Raw genomic sequence first — 21,853 nt, forward strand, 5'->3', positions numbered from 1 at the left:
AGCTCAGTAAGGCCAGTGTTGCGTAGAAGAGTTCAGTATCTCCACAGTATAAAAATGAGACTTTTCCTGTAATAATTATAATGATTTAAATAGTCTTAGTGTTCTAGCAATTGTTTTTTACTGAGAAATAACACATTTTAACAAGGATATGTTAAATCAGAATTTTCATGGTGATAAATAGTAATGATGCAAATTTATGCCAAGTAACAAATTATTATTACACTATTTCTAGCGTCCCACCTTGCTGCTTGTATCAAGCTTTAGTATTTGTGTAAATGTGGCACAATCTGGCAATCCAGTGATGTAATTGACCTAGTATTGAAACACTGAATTTCCTGGTGTTTTTTGACACTTGTTTCCTGCTTTTCTGATTTTTATCCTGTTTTTTTCCCCCACTAAGCGTTGCTTACTCTTAGAGAACACTGAGAGTGCCAGATTTCTTTCATTAATTTTTCATTGTTCATTTCCTTAAACCAAGTAGGGTATCTTTAAACCTGCTTGGAGTTGTATGATAGTTCTCCCAGATGAATTTTAGTAAATTATTTATGGGCTGGTAATGATCACAATAAATTATCTGGGAGCAAAGTTTCCTTTCATGTATAGGACCTTAGTGTTCATAACCCTGTTTCCACTTTTCCTTACCTGGTTGAAGATAAAGAAGGCAAAAATGACACCTTCGATTTATTGTTTTTTTATTGCCATCTTCTTTTATTTCCTTTATTGCCAGACCTTTTGGTGATACCTTTGTCATTTATGACTATGTTAGCCAATTATAATCATTCATTCATCAGCTGACAAGTTGAATGTGATCATTCCTAACAGTTTTTGCCTTGGTGTTTACCTCGGGTGGGCATTTGAAGTAGCTTCCTCCCTACCATTGTAGGTTAAGAGCTTTTTCGTGGAAAGAGTGTTAGATATTAAGTGACAGTTAAAATCACTTTTTGGTATGAGAGTGCCCTGAGATGACAGTAGACATTTTTTGACTGGCCTTTAAAAAATATATATACCTAATTTAGTGTTCTAGGTGTCAGCAAGAATGGTTTTTGGTCTGTTCCCTGTAGTTGATTCCCTCTTGCCAAGAGGAGGGTGAACTGGGAATTGGCTCTCAAGGAATTATTAGAAAAATGAACAATCAGGAGACTATAGATGCTAGAGAGGATGTGGAGAAATGGGAACCCTCTCTCACTGTTGGTGGGAATGCAAACTGAGGCAGCCACTCTGGAAAACAGTGTGGAGGTTCCTCAAAAAATTAAAAATAGATCTACCCTATGACCCAGCAATAGCACTGCTAGGAATTGACCCAAGGGATATAGGAGTGCTGATGCATAGGGGCACTTGTACCCCAATGTTTATAGCAGCACTCTCAACAATAGCCAAATTATGGAAAGAGCCTAAATGTCCATCAACTGATGAATGAATAAAGAAATTGTGGTTTATATACACAATGGAATACTATGTGGCAATGAGAAAAATGAAATATGGCCTTTTGTAGCAACATGGATGGAACCGGAGAGTGTTATGCTAAGTGAAGTAAGTCTTAGAGAGAAAGACAGATACCATATGTTTTCACTCTTATGTGGATCCTGAGAAACTTAACAGAAGACTATGGGGGAGGGGAAGAAAAAAAAAAGAGTTTAGAGAGGGAGGGAGCCAAAGCATAAGAGACTCTTAAAAACTGAGAACAAACTGAGGGTTGATGGGGGGAGAGGGAGGGGAGGGTGGGTGATGGGTATTGAGGAGAGCACCTTTTGGGATGAGCACTGGATGTTGTATGGAAACCAATTTGACAATAAATTTCATATTAAAAAAAATCATCTCTACCAGGCTCTGGTAGCTTCCAGGAACAGAGGATTTATGTCCCTTTTTATCAGGTATGTGACCTGGAACCCAGATCTCTATCTTAAGTCCGATGGGGACGTCTACGTCAGCTCTTTCTCTTCCACTTGCAGTGGAGTCTCTGATCTCTCCTTAGTCCATTTTCTCTATTCCTTTTTCTAGATGATTTTCCCCATTGAATTTTTTTTTGTTTCATAGTATAATTAATGTCATTTTATTTGATGTCTTTTGAATACCTGTTTAATACTCTTTGATATCTTTTTCTGCTTCTCATGGTTTTTATATTATTTTTCACTGGATTATAAAATTTCTGGCAAATGTGCCATTGAAATGCTATCTTTGTTAATAAAGTTATTCCTATGTTAAAAAAATTCTTACAGAAAAGGATGATTTCTTTGAATAGTTCAACCTTGTATTTGATATGTAAAGTAAAGCCTGATGAATTTTTGACAACAGGGAAGGGATTCTTAAATCCAATTCTTTTCCAGTTATATTTATGGGATGGAATAAATCATGAATACTGTGTTGGGATTGTATTATATGTAATTAGCTTATACGTTATTGTGAAAAGGATGTTGTCTTTATTTTCTTTTCCTAAATGTTAATGCTTTGTTCATTTCTTTTTAGATTGCAGCTTCGTATGGTAATGCTGTTTGTATTTTTGAGCCCTTGGGCATAAATTCTCATAAGAGAAATTGTGTAAGTATTCAGTGGTAGTAGAAGTTTTTTAGAGTTAAGTTTAGAATCCAGTTGATAGCAGTAAAGAGTGCCTTACAAGAGCTAGTGCTGAATGTGGTCTGGAATACCCATCTGAAGTTGGTCTGGTGCTTTTGATGGTAAGATCTTCTACATTCACTAGAGATATACCCCTAGACCTTTTAGAAACCTAGTTTTCTATAATATTGCTAATTGAGATTTACCTTGTTAATTGTAATCTACCTTAGTTGAACTACTATTTTTTCTTGTCTAGATTGCTGGAGTAGTCTCTGATATGTTTTATATCCTTCTCTTCTCTTTTCTCAACACAGCAGGTCATGACACACTTCTCCACCTAAAACTCCCTATTTCTCTCAGACACAAAGCCAAAAAGCCTTACAATAGACTCTATAGTCTTTTTTCCCTCTAGTACTCACTTAACACCTCTCAGAGCTCGACTCCTACGATTTTTGTCCTCTAATGTTACTCCAGCCACACTGGCATTTTTATTCTTTGAACAGTTACTTTCCCATCTTAGGTCTTTGCATTGTTTTTTCTCTTGTCTGGAATGTTTTTCTTTCTCTGGGTAACTCCAAGGTCAGCTCCTGCAGATCCTGTAAGTATTTTCTCAATAATACCTTCCCAATGGGGATCCGCCCATTTTTAAAATTGCCCATTTTAAAACAAAACCACTTTTATTTTAACCCCTCATCCTTCTATTTTAAACTTTTTCCCCACAGCATTTATCTTATTTGTTATTTACTGTTTAGAATGTAAGCTCCATGAGGGTATGGAGCTTTGTTTCTTTTGTTCATTGGTGCATCTGAAGTACTTAGAACAAGACCTGGAACACAATAGGTGCTTCTAAATACTTGTTGAGTGAAGGAGTTAGGAGCTTAGGTAAACTCACTAATCAGCTAAATGGTCTAGCATATCACATTGAGAACCAACCATTCAAATTCATTCTAGGTGCTATATTTTATTTTACTTAAAATTCACAGGGGCGCCTGGGTGGCTCGGTCAGTTAAGCATCTGACTCTTGATTTCGGCTCAGGTCATGATCTCATGGGTTTGTGAGTTTGAGCCTTGCATCCAAATCGGCATTGATGGTGTGGAGTCTGCTCGAGATTCTCTCTCTCCCTCTCTTCCCCTCTCCCCCCACCAATAAATAAATAAACTTAAATATAAATATAAATAAATATATATGTATATATTTATAAATATATATAATTATTTTTAGATAATGAAATTCAGGTTTTGCAGTTATTTTAAAATTCTGGCTCTGGATGGTCATGATACCTTGAATGAAGTATTTGTTAAGTATTTAAAAAGTATCATACAGAGAGAGGGAATTTCTGTTTATTAAATTATTACTACTTGCCGAGCAGTTGATGTATAACTTGCCTAAGGTGATGTGGCTTTACATGCACTATACTTTACAAAAGGACATTGTGTATTTATGTACTACAAAGAAATATCTCAACTTTTTTCACTTACTGTATTTCATGGCAAAGGCCTTTGACTTTTGCACTTTAAATCTTTCTTTTAGAATGAAAATAGAAAAAAGACTGGAAATTAGTCAAATAAATATAATACACATAATATAGATTTGTGGATTGTATATATTGTGTGGTTCAAATTTGTTGACTTTGGGAGATACATCTAGTTTTATTTTAGATGTTGAGTCCATAGGATTATGATAATTTTCACTTCCTTCTAATGTGCATTTGTTTTCACAAACATGTATTGAGTGTCTGCATATGTTCCAGCCATTACAGCACTCAAGACACAAAGCTTATTATGGCATAATTCCTACCTTGAAGAGCTGGAGTTTACTAGGAGATTCAGACACATGCATGTGGCCACTGTTAAAATGGGATGTAAAGGGTACCATGGCTGCTGCCGGGATGTCAGCAGAGGTGGTGATTTAGCTGGATATAGATGTAAGCATGGGAGCTTGCAGGTGGAGAAGAGAGAAAAAGCATGTCCTACATCTAAGAATGTGTTTATAGACATGGAAGGAAGCCTGAGAGAACATGCTTTGGGCATGGCAAGCAGCTTGATGTGGTAGAGTAAATAATAAGTAACTATTGCAAGTTAGTTTAGGAGCAATATTTTCAAAATAATAGTGAAATATTTACATCTTTGTTTTAGATCATAAAGTCTTAAGGTGAATAAAATGATAAAATGGTAATATTTGTGGATATTACTTTAAAAACATATATGTTTCTTTTTTCTTTCTATATGTTTCAGCAACTCAAGTGTCAGTGGCTTAAAACGGGGCAGTTTTTTTTGAGTTCTGTGACATACAATTTAGCATGGGACCCTCAAGGTATTTAGTGATTATATTTAGAAATTATAAAGAGTAAATGTTCATTTAGAAATGTCTGATTACAATGTAATATAGTTTCTCATAATAAAATGGTCAGTGTAGAATATTTTCTTTTTGTTAGTGAATGAGTGTATTTTTTTTTCTTCTTGGTATACACTGCTTTGTACAGTGCTTAATTTACTTTGAGTTCTGTGCTTTTATTCCCTGCCTTTGAATGTTTTATTCTAGGAAACAGTGATGATTTGTTTCCTTAGTTAACACTTACACTGTGTTTAATAAGAAATAAACTCAGAAATAAAACAGGGCCAAAAAAACCCCCTATCTCATTTATTTTTTGTGTTTTAGGAAATTTTGTCTTTAAATTTGAAAGATTAGAAACCCCTAATGATAATGGCCATTGCCCCTCTTTACATTCATGATTAATAAGGTTAATTTTGTAGAAAAACAAATTTCATTAATCTTTAGTTCTGTTTTATATCCTGAGAACATTCTATGTTTACATAACAGAGTGTTTTGCGTTTGTTTTGTTATTGTACTTTTGCTTTTTTTGTTTTGTTTTGTTTTTAGGATTTACCTGATACACAGTAGCTCTTTGCCAGTAAGCTTTTCTTTTTTGTTGTCAAGTTTCACCCGAGACTTACCCTTTCTTGTGTAGTGGATTCTTAGAACTTTGAAATGGATATGTCTTGGTTTTCACAGAATAGTTTATAAACCTAAATATAAGCCCACATGTGCAATTCTTTCTCCAGATAAGCCATGCGTATTCATTAGAACTTTCTTTAATTTTCAGATAACAGATTGTTGACAGCAACCGATTCTATTCAGTTGTGGGCTCCTCCAGGAGGTGACATTCTGGAAGAGGAGGAAGAAATTGATAATAAAATTCCTCCAGTTTTAAATGATTGGAAGTGCATCTGGCAGTGCAAGTTAGTGTCTAACTCTGTTGTTCTCATTAATTAAAAAAACCAGTCATCCTAAAATATGTTCCCTTGCACAGTGATCTCTGTTTTTTGATAGTACCATTACATTTAGAAGCCTAGAAAGTGGACTTCTTCTTTTTAAAAAAATTTTTTTTAATGTTTATTTATTTTTGAGACAGAGAGAGACAGAGCATGAACAGGGGAGGAGCAGAGAGAGAGGGAGACACAGACACAGAATCTGAAACAGGCTCCAGGCTCTGAGCTGTCAGCACAGAGCCCGACGCGGGGCTCGAACTCACAGACAGTGAGATCATGACCTGAGCCGAAGTCGGACGCTTAACCGACCAAGCCACCCAGGCGCCCCGAAAGTGGACTTCTTCTAACCCAAACCCGTATTAACCTTTCCTCTGTGTTACAGTTGATTGGTTAAAAAAAGGACAAAAATATTTTTCGAGTTACAACCTCAGGACTTGGGAATTACTCCTTAATGGATGAGATGTAGATAGGGATGGGGAAGAGGAAGATGTGATACAAGTTGCCAGCTACTCTTAAGTGGAAGAATGGCTATACCACTGACAGTATGGATTATGTGCAGGGACCCACTTAGCCAGGGGAGATGGGTGAGCTCAGTTTTTAACTTGTTATATTTTGGACATTCATGGGGCAGGTAGGTGGAGATCTCTTTTATGCATGTTGATTGCATTCTTCTTTGGATCTCCAAAGTCAACTTTGGATTGGTTTTCATAATTAATTTGTATTTTAAGGGAGATGAAAACACTCTTGTTCTGATATGTTATGAAAATCTTGTTTTGACCATTTATATATACAGTGTTCCAGATTTTAAAAATGCAGACTGGTTAACTTTTTTTTTTTTTTTTTTTTAGAACCTCAGTGTCTGTACATTTGATGGAATGGTCCCCTGATGGTGAATATTTTGCTACTGCTGGAAAGGTAAAGGACCAAATAAAACATAAACAAAAGAAATAAAAAAACAAAAAGTGTTCCTTTTTCATTGTCATTTTCAGTTTTCTCATCTGAGAAAAATAGGGGTAATCATACTCTGCAAAGCTGGCCTCAGAAAAAGTGATAGTATTTTTAAATTTTTTTTTTTTTAACGTTTATTTATTTTTGAGACAGAGAGAGACAGAGCATGAACAGGGGAGGGGCAGAGAGAGAGGGAGACACAGAATCTGAAACAGGCTCCAGGCTCTGAGCTGTCAGCACAGAGCCCGACGCGGGGCTCGAACTCATGGACCGTGAGATCATGACCTGAGCCGAAGTCGGACGCTTAACCGACCGAGCCACCCGGGCGCCCCAAAATAGTGATAGTATTAATGGGAGATCTGGTATGCTCCCCGTAGGTAGTAGGCACTTGGAAAATAAATGTTATTTGACTTTGTTTAAAATTTACATTTTACAAAATTAATTTTTATGTTTAAAGAATAGCATATGTATGTAATTTAAGAAGTGAAATAGTACTACTAGATTCACAATGGAAAGAAGTACTCCTTTCATCCCATTCTTATTCCTGTGTCCTGAGGGAGTTACTTGTCAAATTGCGTGTTTTGGTATTTCCTTTCATGTTTCTAAGTAACTTGCTAATGTTCCCATTTCTTGATTTTTTTTTTCCTTTTAGTTTTATGTATCCTCTCTTTTCTTCCTGTGGAATCTGAGACTTCAGTCCACTGGCTGATGTCCCCCATCCCCATCTCTACTTTTGCCACATAAACACATTGACTTCCCTTCCTCCTGTCTTGCTGATGTAGATATCTCATAACATTTGGGTAAATATTCACATTGCTAAGATTGTGTAAAATGCTCTTCACAGAATAATTACTTTGGAGTTACTAGTAACTTTGTTTTACTATTTGCTTCATTTTGTATATACCTAATTCACCCCCAAACCTCTGGCAGTCTTTGGATCTCCTCTTGCTATAATCCCACATAAGAGTTACCCTGGAAACTTTTTTGCCCCCACTCTGGCTTAGTTGCTCTCCAAGCCTAAAATAGCAGAGCTGTCATTTTTGAATTTTATGAACCTTAGGAGATTCTGTTTGCCCTGTTTCTTAGCATCATTTATCTTCTTCCCTTGCCTGATAGGGATACTCTTTAGTAGATTCCTGAAAAGGGTGAATGGGAAAAAAAAAATTGAAGGTATTGCAAGCCTAAAGAGTTCTTTTTTTATGCTTGATTTGGCTAGGACTAGAATTGTGTTGAAAATTTTCTCTCAGGGTTATGTCCTGGTTCTGTTGCTTTCTAGCTACCAGTGTTGCTATTTGAGAAGTACAGTGCCATTAGGACTGCCCTCCCTGCCCATCTCCACCTTATAGAGGTTTTAAGAATCTTCTGGTGTTTTCAGGTGCCTGAGTGGCTCAGTCGGTTAAGCATCTGACTTTGGCTCAGGGCATGATCTCATGGTTTGTGAGTTCGAGCCCCACACTAGACTCTGAACTGACAGCATGTATCCTGCTTGGGATTCTCTCTCCTCCTCTCTCTGCCCCTCCTCTCCTTGCTCTCCATCTCTCTTTCTCAAAAATAAGTAAATACACATTGAAAAAAACCCACAGGATAAAGTTTAATTGTATTTAATTGTTGTATTATATACAACTTTTATATATATAACTTTTTATATGTATATAACTTTTTTATATATATACATATATACACGTATATGTGTGTGTATATATATACATATATACATATATATATATTTTATATATGTATAACTTTTTTTATATGTATAACTTTTATATTACACTAAAACACAAGAATAGGTTTTCCAAGAACACCAGAGTTTATCCTTTTTAGTTCATCTCTAGTTGTAGAACACTCTCAACTGTTTTGTGGCTGAATAATTAGTTGATCCAGAGATAGTTGCTCAACAGGTGACAATATAGACAGGAAGACTGCACAATATTATTGACAGAGAGACTGCAATCATGTGCAGTTCAGTAGTTACCTAATAACAATTTCAAAGTAGTAAGGAGTGTAAAAACTATTTTGAGATATTTACAGCAAATGTCGTGTAATCTTAAAACATCTGTGATTTCTGTTAGAGACAGAGTCATAGGTACCACTAATACCACTTTGGTCTGTCGCTTTTATTTGTAACTGAACTTTAGCATTTCCTTCAGTTAGCAGTTATGAAAATAGAGAAGTAATTGTTTTTCACCACTCTAGTTCATGGTAACTCTGAGTCTTAGTTGTCTTGGTTTCTCAAGAAGCAGATTCTGAGACAAGGATTCAAATATAAGTAATTCATGTGGGGAATGATCACCAAGAAATATACTGGATTTAAGGCAGGGAAGTGAAGGGGCTGAATAAAGGGTATGCTATCATGCAAGTGACTAACAAGTTGGGATCTCTGGGTAACTCTGGGAGCTGGTGTTCCTCACAACATTGTGTTCCTCACACATGTTCTTCATATGTATCAGTTGTTGGTTGGGCGCTGGTTATGGTATAGCAGTAGTTCTCAGCACTCAAAAACAAGTCCTAGGAAACTTTAGGCAGAGATACGTAGATGCCATAAGTTAGAAGTTGCACACTAAAATGGTAAGGCATGAGAGCATACAGGGTGTATCAAAAATATCTTTATATCTTAGAATTCTGTCAACAGGCTCCTGGGGTTAGAGGACCTCAAAGAACCTGTGCCCTAAAATCTGGACATTTTGTGTTTTTGTTTTCCACATTTATGTCTAAAAACTATGTGGAATCATTTTTAGATACGATTTAAGGAAGAGGTTGATTTTTTTCTATATTGTTACCCAGTTGTCCAGCACACTATTGAAAAGCCTCTTCTCTCTCCATTGCTCTGTAATACCACTTTTGTCATAGATTTCAATGTCCATATTTGTGTGGGTCTGTGTCTGGGTTATTTTCTCTAGTCCATTGGTCTTTTGTTGCACCAGCGTCACTTGTCTTAATTGCTATAGCTTTTGAATTGTTTTGATATCTGGTAGAACAAGTCCTCCTATCTTGTTCTTCTTAAAGATGGTCTTATGTTTTCTTGGTCCTTTGTATGTTCAAATTAGTGTTTGGGTAAATACCCACTAGTGAAGTTACTGGATCATATGATACTTCTGTTTTTAAGTTTTTGAGGCACCTCCATACTGTTTTCCACAGTGGCTCCATCAGTTTACATTCCCACCACCAGTGCATGAGGCTTCCTTTTTTCCCACATCCTTGCCAAGGCCCTTGGTATTTTCATGTAAATTTTAGGATGAGCCTGAAAAATTTTAAAAAACAAACAAAAAAACTTCTTGTGATTTCGATTGGTATTGCATTGACTCTATAGGTCAGTTTGGGGAGAATTGATATCTTTACAATTGAGTGTCCATCATGAATGCAACATATCCCTTCATTTATTTTAGAATTTTTAATTTTTCTTAGTATTCTTTTATATTTTATGTAGAGGCCCTAAACATTTATTATATTCATTCCTAAATATTTGATATTTTTTGATATTGCTATAAATGGCATCATAATATAAATTTAATTTTATAATTGTGAATGGTAGATAGAAATGAAATTAATTTTTTATATTGGTTTTAAACCTAGCAAATGTTACTGATAAAGTCACTGATTCTATTAAATCCTCTGTAGATCTTTCGTTTTTCTCTGTACATAATTATCTGTGAATATTGAGAGTTTTATTTCATCCTTTCTAAATCTCAAATGTTTTGTATCTTTTCCTTTTTTTTACTACAGTATGTAGGACCTCTAGTATAATGTTGAATAAAATTAGTGAGAGTAGATATCTTTTTCTTACTCCCAATTTCAAGAGGATACCTTTCACTGTGTTACTTTTGATTATGATGTTTACTGTAGGTGTTCGTTCTCGGCTAAAGGACATTTCCTTATTTATAGTTTGTTAGAATTTTTTTTTTTTTTTAAATCACAAATGATGTTGAATCTTAGGAAATATTTTCCCTGAATCTATTGAGATTATAATTTTTTTCTTTTTACTCTTTTTTTTAAAAAAATGGTTTTAATGTTTATTTATTTTTGAGAGAGAGAGAGAGCGCACGCACACGCGCGCGCGAAGTTGGGGAGGGGCAGAGAAAGAGGAAGACACAGAATCTGAAGCAGGCTCAGGGCTGTCAGCACAGGGCCTGATGCGGGGCTCAAACCCACAAACTGTGAGATCATGACCTGATGCTCAACTTACTGAGCCACCCAGGCGCCCCATCTTTTTGTGTACTCTTTTAATAAGATAAATAGTTGGGCTTATTTTCAAGTATTAAATAAGCCTTGTGTTTCTAGAATAACCCTAAGTTGATTATAATGTATTATTCTTGCTGGATTTGGTTTGCTAATATTTTCTTCAAGATTTATGAGATCTATCTGTGTGTTAGAGTAAGATCACGTTGGTATATGTTATGGACTGAACATGGCCCCCCAACCCCCATTCATATGTTAAACCCTACCCCCCAATGTGATGGGATTTGGCTATGAGGCTTTTGAAAGGTACTTACTGTTAGATGAGGTGTGATGAGCATATCACCCTCATATAGGAATAGTGAGTACTTTTATAAGAAGAGACACCAGAGAGCTTGTTCTCCTTCTGTGACATGAATACATAGCAAGAAAGTAGTTGTCTGCAAGCCAGAAAGAGAGGTCCACCAACTTGATCATTCTGGCAGCCACATCTCAGCCTCCAGCCCTCAGAACTGTGAGAAAATACATTTGTTTAAGCCACTCAGTCTATGGTATTTTGTTATGTCAGTCCAAGCTCACCAATACAGCATAGCATGCCAGACATGCTATAATCTCTCCCATTCTGAAACAAGTAAACAACAGTACCAAAACTTTCTCTTGACCTTCTCTCAGCTTTTGCCACATTTCTTTGTCCCCCTTATAGCACCTTCAGAGAGTTGCTTATAGTTGCTGTCTCCAAGTTTTTCTCTTCATTCTCTCTTCTGAAAGAGTCATTAGTGAATTCCTGTTACCAAATCCTGTGGTTAGTGCTTACTTACCCTAATGGCATGAATTAACACAGTTGGTTACTTCCTCACCCTTGAACACTTTCTTCAGTTTACTTTCAGGACACCATACACTCTCTTGATTTGCTTTTTAACTCTCTGTCCCTCATTAGTTTGTTGGGATCACCTTTTCTTCCCTACTTTAAAATTTTGAAGTACCCTAGGGCTTATTTCTTAGACCTCTCCTCTGACCATACTCACTCCCTTGGTGATCTCCTCTTATCTCATGGCTTTAAGTGCATTTAGATTTGTATCTTTTGCCTGTAACTCTCCCCTGAGCTCCAGGCTAATTGTATGTGCATGTATGTGTGTATGTATGTGCACACACATGTATACACACACTATACACACATGTACACATACACACACACTACACACATACATAAAACTAAATTTTTTAAGTTTTAATTTAAAAAAATACATCAGATGATATACATGCCAAAATACATGTTTTAAGGAAAACCTAAGTGGATACAATAGTGCCATTAATTGTATTTGAAAGAGGGTAATAGGAAAACATGCTTCAAATGCAGCATAGCGTGCACAACACTACCCAAGCTGATGTCAGGGCAGTGACTATCTGGGAACATTATAAAGCTGCTTTTCAGTGTAAATCTAGAGTAGCTCTCTGATCACACTGAATTTGTCCTCCATTAAATCATCATGATGGCTTCATCTACAACAGACTTGTTAAATCAAAGGAATGACTAGCCTTACTAATCATTTGTGAGTATATTGTGACCCTAAGAAATATGAGTAACAAAAAGAACAAATCTGTAGGTATGGCCATTTTTTCATGGTCAAGTTTTAGGAGTAGTGGAATGCTAGTTTTTAAAGATGAAAGCTTTAAAGGTGACTGCCTAGTTTTAGAGATCAAAGGCAAAAATTATATTCTTTTTTTTTAAAGTAGGCTTCATGCCCAGTGCAGAGCCCAATATGGGGCCTGAACTCATTACCCTGAGATCAAGACCTGAGCTGAGATTAAGAGTTAGACACAACCATTGGAGCCACCTAGGCGCCCCTATTCTTTTTCAAACTATTTTTCCAGTGATTCTGATGTTTTCCTTTTATTAACCTTGTTTTTCAGACATTATGGAAAACTCTTCTTGCATCTCTACATTCTACACAGAAATGTTAAATATTAGTTTTTTTTTAATTCGTAGGTGATTGAATTGGCTTGTCAAGTTTTTCAGTGTTTGTTGTTTTTTATTTTAGAGTGTGTGTGTGTGTGTGTGTGTGTGTGTGTGTGTGTGAGAGAGAGAGAGAGAGAGAGAGAGAATGGGGGAGAGGGGCAGAAGGAGAGAAAAAGAGAATCCCAAGCAGGCTCCACACTCAGCCCAGAGCCCGATGAGGGACTCAATCCCATGACCCTGAGATCATGACCTGAGCCAAAATCAAGAGTCAGATGCCCCATGATGTACTTTTTTTTTTTTTTTTTTAGAGTTTATTTATTTATTTTGAGAGAGAGGGAGACAGAGAGAGAGAGAAAGAGAGAGAGAGGGAATCTCAAGCAGGCTCTGCACTGCAGGGCTCAAACTCACCGCGAGATCGCTACCTGAGCCAAAGTTGGATGGTTAACCAACTGAGCCACCCAGGCACTCCAGTGCTCTGTTTAAATATCACTTTTTTAAGGAAACCTCCCAGACCAGGTCAAGTCTCTCAAGTATATACTCTCACAGTATGCTTTTAATTTGTAGCACTTATAATTTTATTAAAACCATAATTTGTATCTGTTGTTTTTTTTAAAGAAGTCTCTCCATGCCTAGTGTGAGGCTTGAACTCAACAACCCTGAGATCAAGACCTGAGCTGAGCTGAGATCAAGAGTCTGACCCTTAATTGACTGAGCCATCCAAGCGCCCCAACAATAATTTGTATCTTTATTTACTGTTGTCTTCCCTTCTGGAGTATAAGCTCTGTACAACTAGCAATTATATTTTGTTGTCTTCTATCTCTTCTTTCCCTTCTCCTAACTATATTCCCATCAGTTTATTTATTTATTTTTTTATTTTTTTATCCCCATCAGTTTATACAGTGCCCGCATCGAGTAAAGATTTATTGTTTGAGTGAATCAAGTGACCATTTTGTAGTATATAAGCAGTTAATAGCACATCATTATCCATTTATATGTTACAGACTAATTTTGTGTTTAAGGCTGAAACAGTCTGAAAGCTATTGAATTTTCTCAGAGTAAAATTTAGCTCTTTAGCAGATCTGTATCTGGACATGATCACATGAAATAGAAGTCTTATAAAATATATTAAAATGCATGTAATTGGATTCAATTAAGAATAGTGTAGGGGCGCCTGGGTGGCGCAGTCGGTTAAGCGTCCGACTTCAGCCAGGTCACGATCTCGCGGTCCGTGAGTTCGAGCCCCGCGTCAGGCTCTGGGCTGATGGCTCGGAGCCTGGAGCCTGTTTCCGATTCTGTGTCTCCCTCTCTCTCTGCCCCTCCCCCGTTCATGCTCTGTCTCTCTCTGTCCCAAAAATAAATAAAAAATGTTGAAGAATAGTGTATTAATGTAAATTACAAGATGTCTATCTTCTCTAAGTCTACCTTCTACCCTCTAGGTCCATCTGTGTTGTTGCAGATGTCAAGATTTCATTCTTTTTTATGGCTGAGTAGTATTTCTGTCTGTGTGTGTGTACACACCATATCTTCTTTATCCATTCATCTTTTGATGGACATTTAGGTTGCTTCTATATCTTGGTGATTGTAAATAATGCTGCAGTAAATACAGCATTGCATATATCTTTCAAATTAGTGCTTTTGTTTTCTTTGGTTAAATGCCCATCAGTGAAATTACTGGATTATATGGTAATTCTATATTTAATATTTTGAGGAACATCTGTAATGTTTTCCAAAGTGGCTGCACCAATTTGCATTTCCACCAAAAGTGCACGAGGGTTCCTTTTTCTGCACATCCTCACCAACACTTGTTATTTCTTGTGTTTTTGATTTTAGCCATTCTGACAAGTGTGAAGTGATATTGTGGTTTTGACATGCATTTCGTGATGACTAGTGTTAAGCATTTTTTTCATGTGTCTGTTGGCCATCTGTATGTCTTCTTTGCAAAAATGTCTATACATGTCCTCTGCCCATTTTTTAAATTGGATTATTTGTGTGGTTTTTGTGTGTGTGTGTTGTATAAGTTCTTTATATGTTTTGGATATTAAACCCTTACCAGATAAATAATTTGCATATATCATTCAGTAGGTTGCCTTTTTGTTTTGTTGATGGTTTTCTTCACTGTATAAAATCTTTTTATTTTGGTATAGCCCCAATAGTTTCATTTAGCTTTTGTTTCCCTTGCTTCAGGAGACAAATCTAGAAAATGTTTCAATGGCTTATGTCAAAGAAATTACTGCCTGTTTTCTTCTAGGAGTTTTACAGTTTCAGGTCTCACATTTAGGTCTTTAATCCATGTTGAGTTTATTTTTGTATATGGTGCAAGAAAGTGGTCCAGTTTCATTCTTTTGCATGTAGTTGTCCAGCTTTTCTAGCCCTGTTTGTTGAAGAGATGGTCTTCTTTCCATTGTATATTTTTGCCACTTTTGTCATAGATTAATTGACCATATAATCGTGGATTTATTTCTGGGCTCTCTATTCTGTTCCATTGATCTATGTGTCTCTTTTTGTGACAGCACCATACTGTTTTGATTACTACAGCTTTGTAATATATCTTGAAATCTGGGATTCTGATACTTTCACCTTTCTCATTTGTTTTCAAGATTGCTCTGGCTATTTGGAGTCTTTGTGGTTCCATACAAATTTGAGAATTATTTGTTCTTGTTCTATGAAAATGTTCGTAATATTTTGATAGGGATTGTATTGAATCTGTAGATTGCTTTGGATACTATGGACATTTTAACAACATTAATTCTTACAGCCCATGAGCATGGAATATCTTTCCATTTGTTTGTGTCACCTTCAAATTTTTATAATTTTTAGAGTACAGGTATTTCACCTCCCTGGTTAAGTTTAATTTTATTCTTTTTGGTACAGTTGTAAATGGGATTGTTTTCTTAATTTCTCTTTCTGCTACCTCATTATTAGTGTATGGAAATGCAACAGGATTCTGTGTATTCATTTTGTATACTGTGATTTTACTGAATCCATTCATCAGTTCTAGTAGTTTTTGGTAGAATCTTTAGGGTTTTCTGTAGACAGTATCATATCATATGCAAATGGTGAAAATTTCATTTATTTCTTACCAATTTGGATACCTTTTATTTCTTTTTCTTTTATTGTTTTGGCTAGGACTTACAGTATTATGTTGAATAAAAGTGAGAGTGGATATTCTTGTCTTGTTCTCTTAGAGGAAGGTCTCTCAGTTTTTCAACATTGAGTATGATGTTAGCTGTGGGTTTTTTCATAGGTAGCCTTTATTTTGTTGAGGTATGTTCCCTCTAAGCCTACTTTGTTGAGGGGTTTCATCATGATTGCATGTTGTACTCTGTCAAATGCTTTTTGTACATCTATTGAGATTATATGGTTTTTATCCTTTTTCTTGTTAATGTGATGTATCATGTTGATTGATTTGTGAATACTGAACCACCCTTGCATCCCTGGAATACATCTCACTTGGTTGGAGTGAATGAGTTTTTAAAAGGATTCTTGGATTCAGTTTGGTAATATTTTGTTTAGGATTTTTGCATCTATATTCATCAGAGATATTGGCCTGTAGTTTTCTTTGTAGTGTCTTTATCTGGTTTTGGTATCAGGGTAATGTTGGCTTCATAGAATGAATTTTCCTTCCTCTTTTATTTTTTGGAATAGTCCCTCATGTAATCTTAATGTTTCTGATTGTCTCTCGTTGCTTACTCATTGTGTTATGTTTGCCTCAGCTGTGTGTCACAATTTTGAGACTATTTTAGGATATATGATCTTTTGACGAGAGGGTCATGTGGTACATTAAAAACTATTAATGACCTGTGTAAGATGATCAGTATTCATTGTTTGAACATCTACTGAATTTGAACTCTTATCTCTAATGAATCCAAAAGATTCCTTTGTACTTCAGACACAACTAATAAGACTAAAAAAAGCACATCCTCTCAAATGGGACATCTAGATTTCATGCTCCTCAAAGGTGATTCTGTTTGCATGTTCCATAATACTTAGTTTTTTTTTCTTTGAATTTTTATTACAATAGCCCTAGCACTTGATTATCATTTTTCCCCAAGTATTAGTCATGCTTTCTTTGCATTAAATTCTCCTAATTCTCCTAAGAGATAAGCATTCTGTAATTCTAATGGAAAGATAAGAATGCCTTACTGGTAAGGATCCTTTAGAGGTTAATAAAATGTGTCGTGGGTTTAAAAAGCTTATTTCCTCACATTTTTGAGAAGATACTACATCTATTTAAGATCTTCATGAAAAAAGAACAGAAACTAACTTTGTAATGTTGGCACTTCCCTCCCCCCCCACCCCCCATCTGTTCTGCTTCTGTTAACAAAGCCAAGTTTGTCTGACTTGATGAAACAGATGGTAACTGTGTGATCTACCACTAGAAGGCATTTTCCACCGCCTCTGCTACATATGACAGGGTTTCAGTTCAGGTGTTGTGGGACTCAAAATCAGGTACCTTGAGAATTTTTAATATTTTTAGTATTTCAGTTCATTGAGTACTTTCTATTTTTGGGGGGCTTAATAGTAATTTAACTTTTTATCTGAACTTTAAAGTCTTACTTGTTAAAGAGCTGTTTTTTCCCCCCACAATGTGTACCTGGTCAAATCTTCAGTTAAAGAATTGTTTGCTTTGCTTGATATGTATTTATTTAAATTTTTTAGGTTTATAAAGTGTATATTTGAACACTTTCTATAAGAGTTGGTTATTTTGTAAAATTTGAAAGTGGTTTAAAATACTATTTTCTTTGGAAACATTTTTTTTTTTTTTTAATAGAGGATTAATGCTTTTGAGTAAAATACTGGGCTTTTTAAGGGCTTGGATAAGAATTTTTGATGAGGGTGATTTTGGCAGGAAGGAAAGCAGTAGGCTACAGAATGTTTCCAGAAGGTTTTCTTCCTCTTGAAATCACTTCCGTGTTCTTAGATTCAATGTTTTGGTTATTTAAGGATTGCCTTCTTGACCTTTTTTCCTTCTTTAAAATGGAATTATCTTTACTTTTTAAATGTGATAATGTATTGTAAAAAACATGCAGAGAAAATGAAAATCCTCTGCCAAATAGTCCTACCTTAAATAAAAAAGTTCACTGTTTTCTATTCAGTATATATTCTTTCAGACTTTTTGTTTCTTTGTAAGCCACATGGAAGTATGTGTGCATATACACACATACTCAAATTAGGTCATATTCTTTAAATTGTCTTTTTCACTTAACGTATAAGATTGCTGTGTCAATGCACAGCAATTCTTTTTAAAGGTGACATTATTTCCCATTATATTAATGAATATGTGTTTTAACTTAACCAGATAACTATTAATGAACATTAAATAGTTCTGTTTTTTCTATTGCTGTTAAATATGAGCATCCTTGTACATAAATCTTGTCCTGTTGTTTCCTTTTTACAATTAACTTTACTGAAATATAGTTAAGATAAGATAAAATGTATATTTTATGTGTACAGTTCAGTGCGTATTGACAGATTTATGTACTTTGTCAAGATTGCTTTTGCTATTCAAGGTCTTTTGTAGTTCCATATATATTTTAGGATTTCTTGTTCTAGTTCTGTGAAAAATACTGTTGGCATTTTGATAAGGATTGCACTGAATCTATAGATTGCTTTGAGTAGTGTAGACATTTTTACAATATTAATTCTTCCAGTCTATGAATACAGTGTTATCTTTCCATTTGTTTATATCTTCTTTAATTTCTTTCATCAGGGTCTTCTAGTTTTCAGTGTATGGTTCTTTCACCTCTTTGGTTAAATACATTCCTAGGAATTTTATTATTTTTGATTCAATAGTAAATGGGATTGTTTTCTTAATTTCTTTTTTACTATTTTGTTATTAGTGTATAGAAATGCATCAGATTTCTCTATATTGATTTTGTATCCTCCAACTTTATGGAATTCATTTAGTAGGTATGATAGTTTTTTGGTGGAATTTTTAGGGTTTTTTATATGTAGTATGTCATTTGCAAATACTAACAGTTATACTTCAAAATGCCTTTTCTTTCCTTTCTCTTGTCTGATTACTATGGCTAGGACTTCCAGTACTGTGGTGAATGATAATGGTGAGAGTGGACATTTTTGTTTTGTTTCTGATCTTAGGAGAAAGGTTTTAGCTTTTTACCATTGAGTTTGATGTTAGCTGTGGGTTTGTTATATATGGCTTTTATAATGTTGAGGTATGTTCACTCTATACTACTTTGTTTAGTTTTTATCAAGAATGGATGTTTGTCAAATGCTTTCTCTGCATCAGTTAAGATGATCTTAGGAACTTTATCCTTAATTTTGTTAATGTAATATGTCATGCTGATTGATTTGCATAAATTGAACCATCCTTGCATCCTGGAATAAATCCTACTTAATTGTGGTGAATTTTAATTTTTTATAAATTTTAATTTATTTTTGAATTGGTTTGCTAAGATTTTGTTGAGGAGTTTTGCATCTACGTTCATAAGGATTATGATGTAACCTATAATTTTTTGGCCAGAATTGTATAACTATTTTATTTTTGTTTTGGTTTTTATTTTTATGTTTATTTTCCTTCCCTTCCCTTCCCTTCCCTTCCCTTCCCTTTCCTTTCGTGTGTGTGTGTGTGTGTGTGTGTGTGTGTGTGTGTGTGTTTTTTGTGTGTGTGTGTGTGTGTGTGTCTTTGTGTCTGGTTGTGGTATTAGGGTAATGCTGGCCTCATAGAATGAATTTAGAAGGATTTCTCCCTCTTCTATTTTTTGGAATACTTTAGAAAGATAGGTATTAACTCTTCTTTAAATATTTGGTAGAATTCACTTGTGAAGCCATCAGGTACTGGACTTTTGTTTATTGGCAGTTTTTGATTACCAGTTCAACTTGATTGCTAGTAATTGGTCTGTTCAGATTTTCTATTTCTTTATGATTCAGTTTTGGGAGATTGATGTTTGTAGGAATTTATCCATTTTTTTCTAAGTTCAGTTTGTTGGCATATAGTTTTCTTTGTCATAATCTGTAATTTTTATGTATTTCTGTGGTATTGGTTGTAATTTCTCTTTCATTTCTGATTTTATGTCCTCTGTGTTTTTTCTTTATTAGTCTGGCTAAAGGCTTAATAAATTTATCTTTTCAAAGCATTAGCTCTTAGTCACATTGATCTTTTCTATTCATTTTTATTCTCTATTTCATTTATTTATACTCTAATTTTTATTATTTCCTTTCTTCTACTCATTTTGGGCTTTGTCCTTTTTCTAGTTTCTTTAGCTGTGAGGTTAGATTGAGATTTGTTTGTTTCTTGAGGTACACTTGTATCTCTCTAAACTTCCCTCTTAGAACTACTTTTGTTGCATTCCACAGATTTTGGACCATTGTTTTTCATTTTCATTTGTCTCCATGTTTTTGTTATTTCTTCTTTGATTTTTTCATTGACTCATTGGTTGTTTAGTAGCATCTTGTTTTGCAAACTTCATGTATTTGTTTTTTTCTTTCAGTTTTTTTTTATTATTATTGATTTCTAGTTCATACTGTTGTAGTTAGAAAAGATGGTTGATATGATTTCAGTCTTCTCAAATTTATTTAAAGACTTATTTTGGCCTAATGTGACCTATCCTGGAGAATGTTCTGTGTGTACTTGAAAAGAATGTATTCTGCTGTTTTGGGGTGGAATGTTCTGTTAAGTCCATCTGGTCTAATGTGTTGTTCAAAGACACTGTTTCCTTATTGATTTTCTTTCTGGATGACCTATCCATTAATGCAAGTGGGGTATTGGGATATTTAAGTTCTGTACTATTTTTGTGTTGCTATAAATTCCTCCATTTATGTCTGTTAATATTTGCCTTATATCTTTAGGTGCTCCTGTATTGGGTGCATAGATATTTACAACTGTTATAGCCTCTTGTTGGAGTGATCTCTTTATTATTATGTAAAGCCCTTTTTTTGTCTTTTTACAGTTTTTGTTTTTAAGTCTGTGTTATCTGATATGAGTGCTACCTCAGCTTTTTTTTTCTCCTCCATTTGCATCGAATATCTTTCATAATCCCTTCACTTTGTCTGTATTGTCTTTAGGTCTGAAATGAGTCTTGTAGGCAGCATATAGATGAGTATTGTTTTTTTGTTTTTAAAATTTTAATTTATTTTTAAAATTCAAGTATAACATACAGTATAATATTAGTTTTCATGTGTACAATATAATGATTTAATAATTCTGTACATTACTCTGTGCTCATCACAGTAACTGTACTCTTAATTCCCATCACCTACTTTACCCATCCACCCCTCCCACCTCCCCTCTGGAAACCACCAGTTCTCTATATTTAAGAGTCTGGTTTTTCGTTTTTTTCCTTTGTACATTTATTTTGTTTCTTAAATTCCACATATGACATCAGCTGTACTGAATAAAAAGCTTTTGCACAGTGAAGGAAATCATCAATCATCAACAAAACAAAACACAATCTACTAAATGGGAGAAGATATTTGCAAATTATATATTTGATAAAAGGTTAGTATATGAAATATATAAAAAACTAGTACAACTCCGCACCAACCCCCCCCCCCCCAATAATACAATTAAAAATGGGCAGAGGACCTGAAGAGACATTTTTCTTTTTTTTTTTTTTTTAACGTTTGTTTATTTTTGAGACAGAGAGAGATCATGAATGGGAGAGGGTCAGAGAGACAGGGAGACACAGAATCCAAAACAGGCTCCAGGATCTGAGCTGTCAGCACAGAGCCCAACCCGGGGTTCAAACTCACCGCGAGATCATGACCTGAGCCGTAGTCGGACGCTCAACCGACTGAGCCACCCAGGTGCCCCTGAATAGACATTTTTCTAAAGAAGACATACAGATGGCCAACAGACAAATGAAAAGTGCTCAACATCACTAGTCATCAGGATGTGCAAATCAAAACCACAATGAGATCACCTCACAATTGTCAGAATGGCTTAAATAAAAAACACAAGAAATAACAAATGTTGACGAGGATGTGGAGAGAAAG

General features: G+C 35.1%; 1 protein-coding gene across 5 annotated transcripts in view; it reads left to right on the forward strand.

Moving 5' to 3' along the window:
• DMXL2 (Dmx like 2) overlaps positions 1-21,853 on the forward strand; it is a 152,659-nt gene that overhangs the window by 27,224 nt on the left and 103,582 nt on the right. For 4 of the 5 annotated variants that reach the window (XM_078448609.2, XM_078448611.2, XM_078448608.2 and 1 more), the window contains exons 3-6: positions 2,464-2,535; positions 4,786-4,864; positions 5,655-5,790; positions 6,669-6,735. In XM_078448609.2, coding sequence (XP_078304735.1) covers positions 2,464-2,535; positions 4,786-4,864; positions 5,655-5,790; positions 6,669-6,735 — 354 coding nt within the window. Of the gene's footprint in view, positions 1-2,463; positions 2,536-4,785; positions 4,865-5,654; positions 5,791-6,668; positions 6,736-17,222; positions 17,348-21,853 lie in introns of those variants that run through there. The other variant, XM_078448612.1, reaches the window with a different exon arrangement.

The sequence above is a fragment of the Panthera onca genome, chromosome B3, assembly GCF_046562875.1.
Source record: "Panthera onca isolate mPanOnc1 chromosome B3, mPanOnc1 haplotype 2, whole genome shotgun sequence".
NCBI classification, from domain to species: domain Eukaryota; kingdom Metazoa; phylum Chordata; class Mammalia; order Carnivora; family Felidae; genus Panthera; species Panthera onca.